General features: G+C 40.2%; 1 protein-coding gene across 1 annotated transcript; it reads right to left on the reverse strand.

Annotated features, from left to right (window-relative positions):
- Positions 1-1,277: 1,277 nt before the first annotated feature.
- LOC116716299 (NLR family CARD domain-containing protein 3-like) lies at positions 1,278-15,054 on the reverse strand. The gene is made up of 9 exons (XM_032557217.1): positions 15,049-15,054; positions 12,983-14,727; positions 11,544-11,723; positions 10,384-10,557; positions 9,674-9,847; positions 8,970-9,143; positions 4,577-4,617; positions 1,405-1,478; positions 1,278-1,295 (listed from the first exon to the last, which is right to left on the reverse strand). Exons 1-9 carry the CDS (start codon positions 15,052-15,054, stop codon positions 1,278-1,280), a joined length of 2,586 nt encoding a protein of 861 aa, XP_032413108.1.
- Positions 15,055-15,453: the final 399 nt, after the last annotated feature.

Here is a 15,453-nt window from a genome sequence, read left to right on the forward strand (position 1 = left end):
GCAGCACTAGTTACTTGAGAACAGACAGAGCTTTGAAACACCTTAACTTTAGCCATTGAGGCTGCAAGTTCAATCTCCAAATCCAGTTCTTCTTTCTTTTTCCTTAGCTGTTCCTCCTGCTCCTCTAAAGCATGTTTTTGTTTCAACAGCTTGTGTCGTGCCTTTAATGCAGCCATATCTGCTTCTGCTTTAACCCGAGCTGAAAATGTAGAAAACACAGAGGACTTGTTGAACGACTTCTTGATCGTCGTTCAACTCTTGATGAGGACTTGATGAACGACTTCCTCTAGACCTTCTGCTGTCAACATTAGAAACACTGTCACTTGGCTTTACATCATCCTCAACATCAGGATTTTCATCACACTCTAAATGCTGAGAAACTAAAGGTGCATTAAGCTCTTTATTCACGCAGAGATCAACACTGGACAATTGAGCCTGATTTAATTCAGCTTCTTCACCCATTTGAGCTGCATTGTTGAGTTGTTCTGCACCTGAAAGCCATTTTTCAACTTCTTGTATAAATTCAGAATTATATTTACACAAGCTTGAAAACCAAGTGTTTTGTCTTTCTTGTTCTTCAGCAGGAAACAGTGGGATAACAGACTCATACAATTGTTTTGCATTTTCAAGCATCAGTTTTAAATCATCACAGTGAGACTGAACACTCTCAAGATTTCCTTCATTTTTCATAAGCTCTTTAATAATGTTTATTTCTCCTTTAATTTTATAAACCTTTGCTTTGAGATCCTTTTGAAGCTTCTCAATTTTATTTTGTAATGCTTTAACAGTTAATTTTGGTCGTCTTTTTTCATCTTTACCGCTTACAACGGAACTTGATTTGGATCCAGCTGACTCCATTTCCCGTTGTTTGATTTTAACAATTCCTCTTCAGACAAAGCGATTCAGTGTGTGTATTTGTCCATACCTCAGTTCCAGCGAACTTGATTGAGCTGCAGTGAAGGAATCTCATTCAATTAACTGATGACGCAGCGCTGCGTGCGCCATTACCGCTTCCAAACTGTTCCAAGCAGAAGCGAAGAATCCAGACTTGCCTTTCCAATGATCCGCTCATTCGATTGTCTTTCTGTTGACGATAACTGTGCGGCAAACTAGCGGTATTGTAGAGGGCCGCACTGGGTTAACGCGGTGAATTTCAGACTGTCCGACGCGTGCTTCAATACACTCCAAGTCGCTTCAGGTTGTTGTTGCAATCATCAATTTATTCCACTTGACTGTCATACTTCAGATTTTACATGGACTGACACATACTGACCAGGCTAAACCATACGATGTGACTAACAATGAGCGACATTACAACACGGTCAACAGAAATTATGACCACCACCGGCGCACCCGCTTCCTCATACATACAAATCAGCGCGCCAGTATGGCTCCCATTCATACCTTAGTGACAGTCACGCCCACCTCGACACACACCACCCAGGTGTCAAAGCCGCGTGCTCCTGCCACATCAGTAACTGCTCATTTCAACCATAACGCTCTTACAATCACTACCAGGAAATAAATGGAAAATAACAACCAGTTCACATTTCAGTTTAAAGATTATTTATGTTTAAACATTTCAAGATTTTTTTTCCATGACTATTTCATTAAATTAATAAAGATTTTCAAGTTGATCAGATTCAGTTTTATCTATAAAGACTTTTATAAAATAGCCAAAGCTGCACCAAGTTTCTGCTCAGCAACACAATAAACCACTAATAATAGTTTCTGCTTGTTCTAATCCTCAGCGCTCACGTAGCAGAGCTCACTTCATTTAAGCCTCCTGCCTCTGACTCCCCAGAGGATCCATCACTCTGCGTCTCTGAGGTCTGAGTCCGGGTCCAGAAAATTATCTTTACACCCGTCTGGCCCCCCGGCACTGCAGAACAGGACATTACCTGTCCAGATCGCTACAAAAACATTTACAAAAAAACAGAAATATAAAATACAGCGGACCTAATTCAAACCTAATTCAACATTTATAAAGAATCCTATGTCCTTTTTTCTTGCACCCCTTCAAATAAAGTCTTACCAAATTTACTTCCTTGCAACCACATTGTTTTAAATAATATCACACCCTGGTTCACTTACACCTGCTTAGTTGTTTATGCTGTGGATTAATTTCACATTGAAACATTGTAAATAAAACATCAGCAAAACAAGAAGTGAACACTCACCTGATCCAGACGCTGCTCTTCTTCTTCTTCTTCTTTTTTGTGGTTGGCAAGCAACTTATTGATGTGCATTACCGCCATGAACTGGAATGGAGTGTGGATCGGGATGCTACATATATATTCCCCCAACCCCCAAAAAAAGAAAAATAAAAGAAACCTTATATCCTTTCTATCAATTTCGTTTTCTTAAGATAATTTATTAAATAACAAAAATATACAGACTCTGCTCTGCTGCTGCATGGAGTCTGAACCGGTTCTGATCCAAACCTGACTAGAGCTGACACACCTGAGGCTCCGCCCCCTGACCCAGCTGAGGCTCCGCCTCCGTCCAGGTGACAATAAACACCTTTATTTTCATGTTTTCCTTTGTATGAGTTGAGCTGTAAAACTTTAGGTCAGATTTGAACTTTTTCAGGTTTTTCTCAGTTTTCTGCTCATTTCCAACCAACATTTTATTGCAGGAAATCATTTCAGGAAGGAACCAGAAGATTCAGGAGTCTGGGAGATGAGACTGTAACCGACCTGAACACTGAGGCCCCAGAGCGCCCCCTGCAGGATCTGCTGCACCATTAACCAGACAGAAATGGCAGTTTTATACAAGTTATTATTCTAATTCAATAGCTGATTTAATTAATCGAGTTTTGATTGAAAAGATTGATTCTCATCTGTTTTATTAAAAAAACATCTTCAGTCTGAATACTGCAAAAATAAACTGCTGGCTAAATTAGTAGCTTAAAGCTGAAATCAACTTGAGATGTTTCTGCTTTTACTAATTTAAGCTGTGAAACTAAATGTGAAAACTTATAATACAGCAAAAATGGCCTGGAGGATTAAAATGAAGGTTTAGTTATTATATGTGTACACAGTCAGCTGCATAAAAAATACACAAAGATTTTTTAAAAACTTTATTTGGTCGTTAAACATCCAGCAACCCACATTGCATTAGAAGAATTATGAAAATCAAACATGAACCAATCAGCACATTATCCCAGTGATTCTCTGAGGTTTGAATAAATCAGTAAAATCACAGTAAAGAGCCTGAAGTTCTCTAGAAAACTCAAAACATGAAATATGGAGTTAAAAAAGTAAAAACCAAAACAAACTGAGAGAAATTAAAGCTGAGAATCAATGATGACGTAAAACTTCAAGATTTAGCTTTTACAATGAACATAAAATATATAAAATCTTTTTTTTCCAGGTCCCACATGTTCCTGAAAACTGCTCTAAGATCAGAGTTTCTGTAGGACATCCAGTTCTAAACTGGTTAAACTGGTTTCTCTGATGGAAGCTGAAGTTTCTCTGCAGTTTCCAGTAAAGCATCTTTTTATCTGTGGAGCTTTGAGGAACATTTTCATGTCAGCAGAAGGAAGAAGCAGCAGAGAAAAGAGGTTTGAAGTGTCTTTCATGGCTTCAAAGCTGAACTGAAAATGATTCCCATGTTTCCATTCTCAGACCATTTCTGGTTCCAGGATGAAAATGAATCAGAGAGAAAAAAGATCAACTTTCCAGTTGAATCCAGTTCAGATCAAAACTCCATGAAGCCTCTAAATGGAGCCCAGTTTGAATTGGATCTTTATTGATCCAAAGAGACAAACAATATCAGACACTAAATGACAGACATGAGAAAATAAACGGGAGGAAAACCTTGGAGGTCAGAGGTCATCATCATGATCCAGTCAGAGTCTCTTTAGACTCAAACTGCTGCAGCTTCAACCTCTGAGGATCAGCAGGACACTGAGACCATTTTCTACTTCACAGAGATCAGAACCTGCAGAGAGAAGAAGGAAGGAGAGAGCAGATCAGTGACTGTTTCCAGCCTCTCTCCAGCAGCAGTCAGTGACGCAGCACATCCACTAGATGGTTTCCAGGCTGCAGTCAGACTGATCTCAGAGCTGTGACCAAGATGAACCTGATCAGTTGTTTCCTGTTGAACTGAGAGAACAAACAGATCTGAGATCAGATCTGCTGCTGCCACAGTTTGATGGATGAGGACCACTGTCTCTAGACATGTTGGACGGCTGGACGCTGGAGTCCAGCTGGACTTCCTGGAGACATGGACACAGCAACAACACTCATCTTCACACCAACACAAACGCAGGAACACAGCAAGCTGCTGCTCCTCTGATTGGCTGATTGCTGTCTCTGTGTCCAATCAGGAAGCCTGAACCATTCTCCTCTCACTGAGAAGCTGCAGCTTTACTGGGAACACTGGATCTTTGCTTTGATGCTAACTGGGTTTAGTTCAATATGCTGATAGCAGCTGGACTCACTACAAACATTTACTTACATTAAAGTCTTTACAAGATTCTTCAGCTGCTGAACATCTGAATCCTCCAGGTTGTTTCCTCTCAGGTTCAGTTCTGTCAGATGGGTCGGGTTGGACTTCAGAGTTGAGGCCAAATAATCACAGCTGGTCTCTGACAAACTGCATTCATACAATCTGAATAAAGAATAAAAGATGTGAGCTGAAGCCAACAGGATGCAGGTTAACCAGTCCAACAGAACCAGTTAAAGATTCTCATCAATATTAATGCCAACAAGCTGCTGCTTCAATAAAGACCTGCTGACTTCAGAACCAGAACCAGAACCAGAATCTGGTACTGGGTCATTGTTAGAATAATTATCTAAGTTCATTTACTTATGAGTTTATTTTACAAGTTATTGGGGCCTGCCCATAGCAATGCATAAGGAGAGCAGTACTGACTTGCGAAGCAAGTCAGTACTGCTCTCCTTATGCATTGCATGGCAGGCACCTATTATTCTACACCCAATAGAATGTCTCTTTATTGGGGCCTGCCCATAGCAATGCATAGGGATGTAATCCCTATGCATTGCATGGCAGGCACCTATTGTTCTACACCTCAAAATAACTGCCGCTTCCTACTACCGTTAATGCGGCTCGTACCGCTGCATGCCCCCTCACAATATATATATCAAAACGTGAGGCTCAATCCCGTGAGGGGAGCTATTACTTTTGTTGGCATTTCGAGTAACTGTGGCGACATAATTAACAAAAAACGAGCCAAATTTAACTCAAAACAAAAGTCTAACTGACACAAAACAGTGTCAGTTAGACTCAAAATAGACATAGAATTTAGTCTGCCTCTCTGAACTGCTCTTTAGAACTACAATGACTGAAGGTTAGAACTACAACATGGCGGACACTGAGTGCCTACAAAAGAGGTCTGAGCTGAATGTCAGAACTACAACATGGTGGAACTGTCAGTTACTACAGAGGAGGACTGAGCTGGCCTTTAGAACTACTTGTGTTTTGGGCATTATATAACTGATTTTACCCAACCATTGTTACACATGGGATTAGTGTGGCAATTTAAAATGAAGCTTACTGAAAATTTCAAAATAAAAGCCTTGAATATTTTTACATCAGATAATTGCTCTTTTTGGCTTTATGTGACTTTTTTATCCAAAGCACTGTTACACATGGGATTAGTGTGGCAATTTAAAATTAAGCTTAACAAAAATTTCAAAATAACAGCCTTGACAATTTTTACATCAGATAATTGCTCTTTTGAGCATTATATAACTGATTTAACCCAGCAATTGTTACACATGGGATTAGTTTGGCACTTTGAAATGAAGCTTAACAAAAATTTCAAAATAAAAGCCTTGAGAAATCTTACATTAGGTAATTGCTCTTTTGAGCAATAAATAACTGATTTAACCCAATGACTATTAGACATGGGATTAGTTTGGACCTTTGAAATTAAGCTTAACAAAAATTTCAAAATAAAAGCCTCAACATGCCCCTGAGGTTAGTGCACCGCCGCAGGCGGTGCAATAATATTATTCTGCATTATCTTTTTCTCTCAGGTCAGGGAACTGCCTTGCGCAGCAAGGCAGTTCATTAGCATTAGCATTTTAGCTTATATAAGCTATTAGCTATTTATTTGACTTATTAGCCATGTTTAGTCTACTGAATGGAGTAATACCATTATAGAAAACATCCCAGTGATGTCCCACATGCTACTGACAGCAATCACGCTAACATTAGCATTTTTGCTAATTTTAGCTGATACACTTACTTTATCATACTGAATGGTGCAAGTACATGTTAGTAAACATTCTTGTCATTGTATTCATATGATTGCAGCTTTCTTTAGCATTGATGCTAATTTGTAGCATCAGAATGCTGGGTCCAAACCGACGGGCACAGTTTGGCAGGCCCCGGTTAAATTTCTTCAGGAATTTTCTAGTTTATATCTTTATTTATTTTTCTTCCATCTCCGTTAATGCGGCTCGTACCGCTGCGTGCACCCCCACAAAAGTGGTATCAAAACGTGCGGCTCGATGCCGAGAAGGGAGCTATTATTTTTATAAGGAATTGGACTTACGATGGCGACGTAAAAAGCGAAAAACGAGCAAATTTTCCAACTGCCAAAACGCAGAGCATAACTGACACCAACTGCCGTTTTTTTAGAGTGAGAAATGAAGAGAATTTTTGAGCCCAAAATAATTTTGAAATCGCCCTCACGCCCACAAATATCACACGATTGGTATCAAACTCGGTCCTGACATTGATACGCATGCCTGCTCCGGTAAAATGTTTTCGAAATTTCTCTAGGGCTTACGGTTTTCTGTCACGGTGCTTCAGAGCAAAGTCATGCGACAGGATTTTCTGTCGCTCTCTCAGGCTCTCTCCCATGTATTTTCATATATTTCTCAAAAATTTCAGATCTGGGCACAACATTTCTTTCTCTTATCGCTGTTAATACTGTGAGTGACGTAGAGATATGAATCGCGGGACTATCGGAGACGACAAATAGCCCTCTCATACGCTTCAAACGCTTTTCGAATATGTATTACGGTTCCCGAACGGGAAGGAGTTGTTCCCAATGCTTTTTTTAGTTCAAACTGGCTGGCTCAAACAGAGAATTGTCTCCCCTGCATGTCTCACTCACAGCTGACAGTTGGCAGAGAGAATTATTTACCATAGCAACGGAACTCAGGAGGCTATTGGCTGCTGGTTAGGACTACAAATACGCATCACTGTAGTTCTAACTATAGTGGAAGACTCAGTTGAAACAGAGGAGGACTGAACTGGCCTTTACAACTACTTGCTGCTATGGGCTGTATATAACTGATTTTACTCAGTCACCATTACACATGGGATTAGTTTGGAACATTAAAATGAAGCATACTGAAAATTTCAAAATAAAAGCCTTGAATATTTTTACATCATGTAATTGCTCTTTTTGGCTTTATGTGACTTTTGTATCCAAAGCACTGATACACATGGGATTAGTTTGGCCTTTTGAAATTAAGCATAAAGAAAATTTCTAAATAAAAGCCTTGAATATTTTTACATCAACTACTTGTGTTTTGAGCATTATATAACTGATTTAACCCAATGACTATTACACATGGGATTAGTTTGGACCTTTGAAATTAAGCTTAACAAAAATTTCAAAATAAAAGCCTCAACATGCCCCCGAGGTTAGTGCACCGCCGCAGGCGGTGCAATAATATTATTCTGCATTATCTTTTTCTCCCAGGTTAGGGAACTGCCTTGCGCAGCAAGGCAGTTCATTAGCATTAGCATTTTAGCTTAAATAAGCTATTAGCTATTTATTTGACTTATTAGACATGTTTAGTATACTGAATGGAGTAAGTCCATTATAGAGAACATCCTAGTGATGTCCCACATGCTAGTGACAGCAATGATGCTAACATTAGCATTTTTGCTAATTTTAGCTGATACACTTACTTTATCATACTGAACGGTGCAAGTACATGTTAGTCAACATTCTTGTCATTGTCCTCATATGATTGCGGCTTTTTTTAGCATTGATGCTAATTTCTAGCATCAGAACGCTGGGTCCAAACCGACGGGCACACTTTGGCAGGCCCCGGTTAAATTTCTTCAGGAATTTTCTAGTGTTTTCATATTATTATTTTTATATTATTACTCTTATACTATTATTCTTTTAATATTTACTTAACTTTTCTTTCTTTTGTAGAACTTTATTAATCTTTTGTAGCATATTATTATTTTGTTTGATGTTACTTGATTCTTTTTCTTATGTGAAATACTATTAACCATTTGTAGGACGTTTGCCTGGAGGCTAGAGACTTTGCACATTCCTGTGGTATCAGCTTCCATCTGTAATTGATTAGTTGTGGCCAGCCACATGCCCTTTTAAGGGCATGCCCACAGAAGGTTTCAAGACACCCTGTAGAAAAAGGTCATTGGTCAAATTCTTTGTGTGACTATGTGAGAAGGCCCAACCTCCTTCCCTGTTTTCTAATAAAACCAAATGCAGAGAAAGATCTGGCAGAGTTGATCCCAGACAGTGTTTTACAGCGATTTGTCGCGTCTCGGATCTTCCCTCATTTTCTGCAGAAAAGACAATGATGACTGGTCTGAATCTTTGCTAGATAGGAATTAAAATAAACCTATCAGTCATGTTGTGTTGGAGGATTTTAGTCAGTAAAATCATTCCAGGTTCTGATCAAAGTGTTGAAGCATCAATCACTGATTACTGATTTGTTCCTGTCAGATTCCAGGAATTCACTTTTCTAGACTGGGTTGAATGACCTTTGACCTGCTTCACATGAGGGGGATTTCTACACACTGGGGGTCCGAATGCTGTCCTGTTCTGACCTCAGATCAGCAGGTCCAACTCAGTTACACAGAGGGACTAAATTAAACTCTGGATCCAAGTCCAGGAACAAACTCAGAAAATATTTATTAGAACAGAAGAAATTAATTTGATTTATGATCAATTATATATAATTATTCACAGAAATATCAATAATTATGTAATTACATACATCAATATCTCCAGTCTGCAGCCTTCAGTCTGTAGAAAACCACAGAGCTCCTTCACTACAGAACCTTCCAGGTTGGTGCAGCTCAGGTCCAGTTCTGTCAGATGGGTCGGGTTGGACTTCAGAGCTGAGAACAGAGAAGTCCAGCTGGTCTCTGACAAACTGCAGCCCCTCAGTCTGAATAAAGAATAAAAGATGTGAGCTGAAGCCAACATGATGCAGGTTAACCAGTCCAACAGAACCAGTTAAAGATTCTCATCAATATTAATGCCAACAAGCTGCTGCTTCAATAAAGACCTGCTGACTTCAGAACCAGAACCAGAACCTGGTACTGGGTCATGTTGTGTTGGAGGATTTTAGTCAGTAAAATCATTCCAGGTTCTGATCAAAGTGTTGAAGCATCAATCACTGATTATTGATTTGTTCCTGTCAGATTGCAGGAATTCACTTTTCTAGACTGGGTTGAATGACCTTTGACCTGCTTCACATGAGGGGGATTTCTACACACTGGGGGTCCGAATGCTGTCCTGTTCTGACCTCAGATCAGCAGGTCCAACTCAGTTACACAGAGGGACTAAATTAAACTCTGGATCCAAGTCCAGGAACAAACTCAGAAAATATTTATTAGAACAGAAGAAATTAATTTGATTTATGATCAATTATATATAATTATTCACAGAATTATCAATAATTATATAATTACATACATCAATGTCTCCAGTCTGCAGCCTTCAGTCTGTAGAAAACCACAGAGCTCCTTCACTCCAGAATCTTCCAGGTTGGTGCTGGTCAGGTCCAGTTTTGTCAGATGGGTCGGTTTGGACTTCAGAGCTGAGAACAGAGAAGTCCAGCTGGTCTCTGACAAACTGCAGAGATTCAATCTGAATAAAGAATAAAAGATGTGAGCTGAAGCCAACAGGATGCAGGTTAACCAGTCCAACAGAACCAGTTAAAGATTCTCATCAATATTAATGCCAACAAGCTGCTGCTTCAATAAAGACCTGCTGACTTCAGAACCAGAACCAGAACCTGAACCTGGTACTGGGTCATGTTGTGTTGGAGGATTTTAGTCAGTAAAATCATTCCAGGTTCTGATCAAAGTGTTGAAGCATCAATCATTGATTATTGATTTGTTCCTGTCATATTCCAGGAATTCACTTTTCTAGACTGGGTTGAATGACCTTTGACCTGCTTCACATGAGGGGGATTTCTACACACTGGGGGTCCGAATGCTGTCCTGTTCTGACCTCAGATCAGCAGGTCCAACTCAGTTACACAGAGGGACTAAATTAAACTCTGGATCCAAGTCCAGGAACAAACTCAGAAAATATTTATTAGAACAGAAGAAATTAATTTGATTTATGATCAATTATATATAATTATTCACAGAAATATCAATAATTATATAATTACATACATCAATATCTCCAGTCTGCAGCCTTCAGTCTGTAGAAAACCACAGAGCTCCTTCACTACAGAACCTTCCAGGTTGGTGCAGCTCAGGTCCAGTTCTGTCAGATGGGTCGGGTTGGACTTCAGAGCTGAGAACAGAGAAGTCCTGCTGGTCTCTGAAAAACTGCATTCCCTCAATCTGAATAAAGAATAAAAGATGTGAGCTGAAGCCAACATGATGCAGGTTAAAACTGAAACATGAACAAATAAATAATAAAAATGTAGAAAATTAATTTCCCTGAATGTAAAAGAAACATGATGAACTGATTCTAACATCTGATCCAGTCAAACTGGTTTAAAGAGTCCAAACCAGCAGAACCAGAACATTTGATCAAAAAGAAACTCAAAGTTTTCTATCAGCCTGGATGAGTTGAGCTATTTCTGCTGGTTCCTGATCATCAGCTGGAGACCCGACTTGGTAACTGGATCAGAACCACTCAGTTTCTTCATTAATGGCCTTGGGTTCTTATTAAAGCTGCTGAAAGCCAATGGAGGCCATTATTTCCTAAGGAGACGTGACCTGATGAAGCATCATCACAGAGACGAGGCTCCAACCGACTGACAGCTGTCAGACTGAAGAGGACGGTTCCTCTCTGACCCGGCCCAACAGAACCACAGCTTCAGGACAAAGCTGAGGAACCTGCTGCTGCTGCAAACCTCACTTTCATTCATTTCATCTAGATTTGCTTTTCTACAATCAGTCATTTCTTAGATTTGGTCATTAATGATGATTTGAACTTGTCAGTGTTTGTGGCTCGACTCTGGAGGAACAACATTTCATTCTGGATGTAAAGATGAGAATCAGAAATGAGAAATAAAACAATCTGAATCTTTACCAAACCAAACTGAAACATCTCCATCATTAATTTACATCATTTGAATTATTTTACTCATTTTGTTCATCAGTAAAAAACATTTTAAAGTAAAAAACTGAAAAACAAAGTTCAATAATCTCAAAGTCTGAAATAAGAAAAAAATAATATATAAGGTAAAAAGTTTTAGAGATTTTATTCTGACATTTAAACAGGTTGTTATGAAATAAAATATATTAGAATAAAAGCATTAATTAAATTAATGTTTAAAGTATAAATGAATGATTTTATTGTATAAATAAAGAAAACAAACCTCAGATTCTTCACTTTACTGACTGAACTCTCCAGGATCTCAACCAGAGGCTTCAGATCAGAGTCTCCACCTTCATTTATGTAGATCTCATTTATTTCCAGTTCAGTCAGATCTGGGTTGGACTTCAGAGCCGAGGCCAAAACTTCACATTCAGCCTTTTGGATCAAACAGCCACCAAGTCTGTGATTATAGAAGAAATAAATTCAGTTCTAATGAAATCAATCTGGATCATAAACAGACTAAAATATGATAACAGTGATGTCATCATCTGATCAACATCTGATCTTCAATTTACTGAGTTTGACCCCACAGAGAATCTGTGCAGGTCCTGGTTAAAGTCCAGGTTCTGGTTCTGGTTCTGGTCCAGGCTTCATGTCCTCAGACCTTCAGCTGCAGTCAGATGTTGAAGATCTTCTATCATCTGTGAAGGAAAGTTCAGTTTTCTCTGCAGCATCTGATGGAGCTGCAGCATCAGAGCCTCAAAGGAGCTGAAGCAGCTGATGAAGAGGCTGACTGAGCTGATGAAGGAAACTACTGGAGATGATGGAGAGGAGGAGGAACTGCTCACAGCTCGGACTTGGACTAGACCGTGTGGCTCAGAGGAACAAAGGTTTGGATGTTAGAAGAAATTGTTGCTAAACTCTTAAAGAGCTGAAGACCAAAACAGAGCGTTTGGGTCCAGCAGCATTTTTCATGGTGAAGCAGTGAAAGTTCTCCAGTAACTAGAAGAGGCTGGGATGTCTAAAGAGTTGAAGCTCATGTCTCTCCAGGTCTTCATGGCTAACAGCTTCAACAAAAGCTGCAGATGAAGAGTTGATGAGGAAAATGGTTCCAGCTCTGGAAGCAGAGTTCTCAGAGCTTTGGGAGGATCTGACAGAAACTAGGACTTTTTCTGGAGCCAGACAACAATCACCACATTTTGCTCTCATTTACAAACTCAGAGGAAACTAGTGGGAGGAGGAAAAGTTGGTTCACTAAGTTTCTAACTGGTTTCCATAACAACAGCAGCAATTATTGGGGTTATTTTAAAGTGTCCATCAAACCTAAACAGTGATTTTATAAATAAAAGACAAAGATCCTAAAAGGAGTAGCGGCTCAATGAGTGAAGAGGAGTTTAAAGTGTAAAAGTCTCTCTGGCTGATTGGATCTTTCAGACAAAATAGATTTTTTTCTAGAGTTCAGGGTTTTCTATTCATTTAAACATGAAAACTGATAAAAAGATAAATATTTTTAAAATGATCAAAATGTCTAAAACCAGAAGCTGCAGCTGTCCTGGATGAGCTGAATGTTTAGATGGTTGAATGGCTGAAATAGTCCAGAGGATGAAGGAAGAAGTTAAAGACCAAAAACATCCAGAAGCAACTTGAAGAAGAAGAAGAAGAAACAGGAGGACAATAGAGCTGAATCAGCATTCACACAATGAAAACATCTGGACTCACCGAGCCTTTCTGCAGTTCCTCACAGCTGGAAACAGTCTCAGTCGTCCTGATTCTGATGTGTTGTACTTCTCCAGGTCCAACTCATCCAGAACCTCTGACATCTGCAGCATGAAGGCCAGAGCTGAACAGTCAGTCTCTGAGAGCTGCTTCCCTGAATCCAGCAGCCGTTGGATCTCCTGATAAAATGAGACGTCGTTCATCTCCACCAGACAGTAGAAGATGTTGATGCTTCTGTCAGGAGAGATTCTATCAGTGTTCATTATATCTGGGAAAGGAGAGATTATTTTAGTGTTCATCTCCTTCAGGTTGGTGATGATTCTCTGGATGGTTTCTGGACTGTTCTCTGTCTGACCCAGCAGATCTTCTAAGAGTCTCTGGTTGGACTCCACAGTGAGACCATGAAGGAAACGGACAAACAGGTCCAGGTGGCCATTTTTACTGCTGAGGGATTTCTCCATGACTTTCTCCATGAACTCATCTAGAGATGTTTCTCTGTATTTTTCTCCCAGAAACGTCTTGATCACCTCTGACTTCCTGCTGGTGAAACAGTGGAGCATGTAGACTGCAGCCAGAAACTCCTGGATGCTCAGATGAACAAAGGAGTAGACGGAGATGTCGCACGTCCCTCTCTCTCTTTTAAACATTTCAGTGAACACTCCTGAGAACAACGCAGCATCTTTGATGTTGATGCCGCACTTTTTGAGCTCTTCGTCATAGAAGATCAGGTTTCCCTCCAGCAGCTGCTCAAAAGCCAGTTTTCCTAGAGACTCAATCAGCTTCTTGTTCTCTGGACTCCAGATTGATCTTGTCTTTTTTCCTCCATCATACTTTTCCTTCTTGATTGCGAAGTTAACCTCCAGGAATGCTATGTACATCTCAGTCAGAGTCTTTGGCAGTTTTTCTCCCTCTCTGGTCATCATCACATCCTCCAGAACTTTAGCAGTGATCCAGCAGAAAACTGGGATGTGACACATGATGTGGAGACTTTTTGATTTCTGGATGTGGGAGATGATCCTGCTGGCCTTCTCTTCATCATCTCTGAATCTCTTCCTGAAGTACTCCTCCTTCTGGGGGTCAGTGAACCCTCTGACCTCTGTAGCCATGCCAACAAACTCAGCAGGGATCTGATTGGCTGCTGCAGGTCGTGTGGTTATCCAGAGGAGAGCAGAGGGAAGCAGTTTCCTCCTGATGAGGTTTGTCACCAGAACATCCACTGAGCTGGACTCTGTAACATCAGTCAGGATCGGATTGTTCTTGAAATCCAGAGTAAATCGACTTTCATCCAGACCATCAAAGATGAACAGAACCTGGAACGTTTCAAAGCTGCTGATATCTTTGGTTTTAGAAAATAAGTTATGAATCAGTCCTAATAAGTTGAACTTTTCTTCTTTCAACATATTCAGTTCTCTGAAAGTGAATGGAAATATGAAATCAATGTTCTGGTTGGTTTTGCCTTCAGCCCAGTCCAGAGTGAACTTCTGTGTTAACAGTGTTTTCCCAATGCCAGCCACTCCCATGGTCATCACTGTTCTGATTGGTTGATCTCTTCCAGGTGGGACTTTAAAGATGTCTTCTCTTCTGATTGTTTCTTGTTTCCTGGATGCTGTTTCAATGTGTCTGACCTCATGTTCCTGGTTGACCTCTCTAGTTAACCCCTCTGTGATGTGGAGCTCTGTGTAGATCTGGTTCAGAACGGTTTGATTTCCAGCTTCAGCGACGCCTTCAGAGAGACTCTGGAACTTCTTCTTCAGAGACGCTTTATGGTCACTCTGACACCGAATATCAAAATCTGAAGAAAGAGACAAAGACAGGAGAGGAGACACTTCAGCTGAACATAAGGAAAACAATAATTTTTTTATATTCTCAGAGACAATTTGTGCATCAGCTTTAATGGATGAGAAAAAAGTAAATCAATAAATAAAAAGCCCAAATTTTATAAAAACTCTGCATGGTAAGAAGAACGAAAGTCACGACTGTAACTACGGTTCGATGAATCCCAGATGACCGCCAGAGGCGGTGCTTAAAGCACTGAATGATCTCTCTTGCACAGGTCGAGAATCTTATACCAACATGGTCACATGTGACCCCCGGTGACACCAGTAAGTCTATATAGTCACGTGACAATGACAGCTCAGTCCCTTAATCTTCTCGTGAAACACGATGATTCTGAGGGACCGAGCGCTCTGGCGGTCATCCGGGATTCATAGAACCGTAGTTACAGTCAAAACTTTTGTTCTATTTCATCCCTACTGACCGCCAGAGGCGGTGATTAAAGCACTGGATGACGATTACCGACAGAGTCCTGAGAAATCACACACAGAAAAGAAACAACCCCGAAAACATGCCCACCTCACTGGGATGATGATGAGCGCTGGGATAGGATCCCAGGTGAAAGGTGGCCCAGTTAACCCTGTAAAACCCAGCAAAGGTATTTGGGGATGACCAAGAGGCTGCTGCACATATAGCCTCCA

This window comes from Xiphophorus hellerii, chromosome 24, assembly GCF_003331165.1.
Source record: "Xiphophorus hellerii strain 12219 chromosome 24, Xiphophorus_hellerii-4.1, whole genome shotgun sequence".
Lineage (NCBI taxonomy): Eukaryota > Metazoa > Chordata > Actinopteri > Cyprinodontiformes > Poeciliidae > Xiphophorus > Xiphophorus hellerii.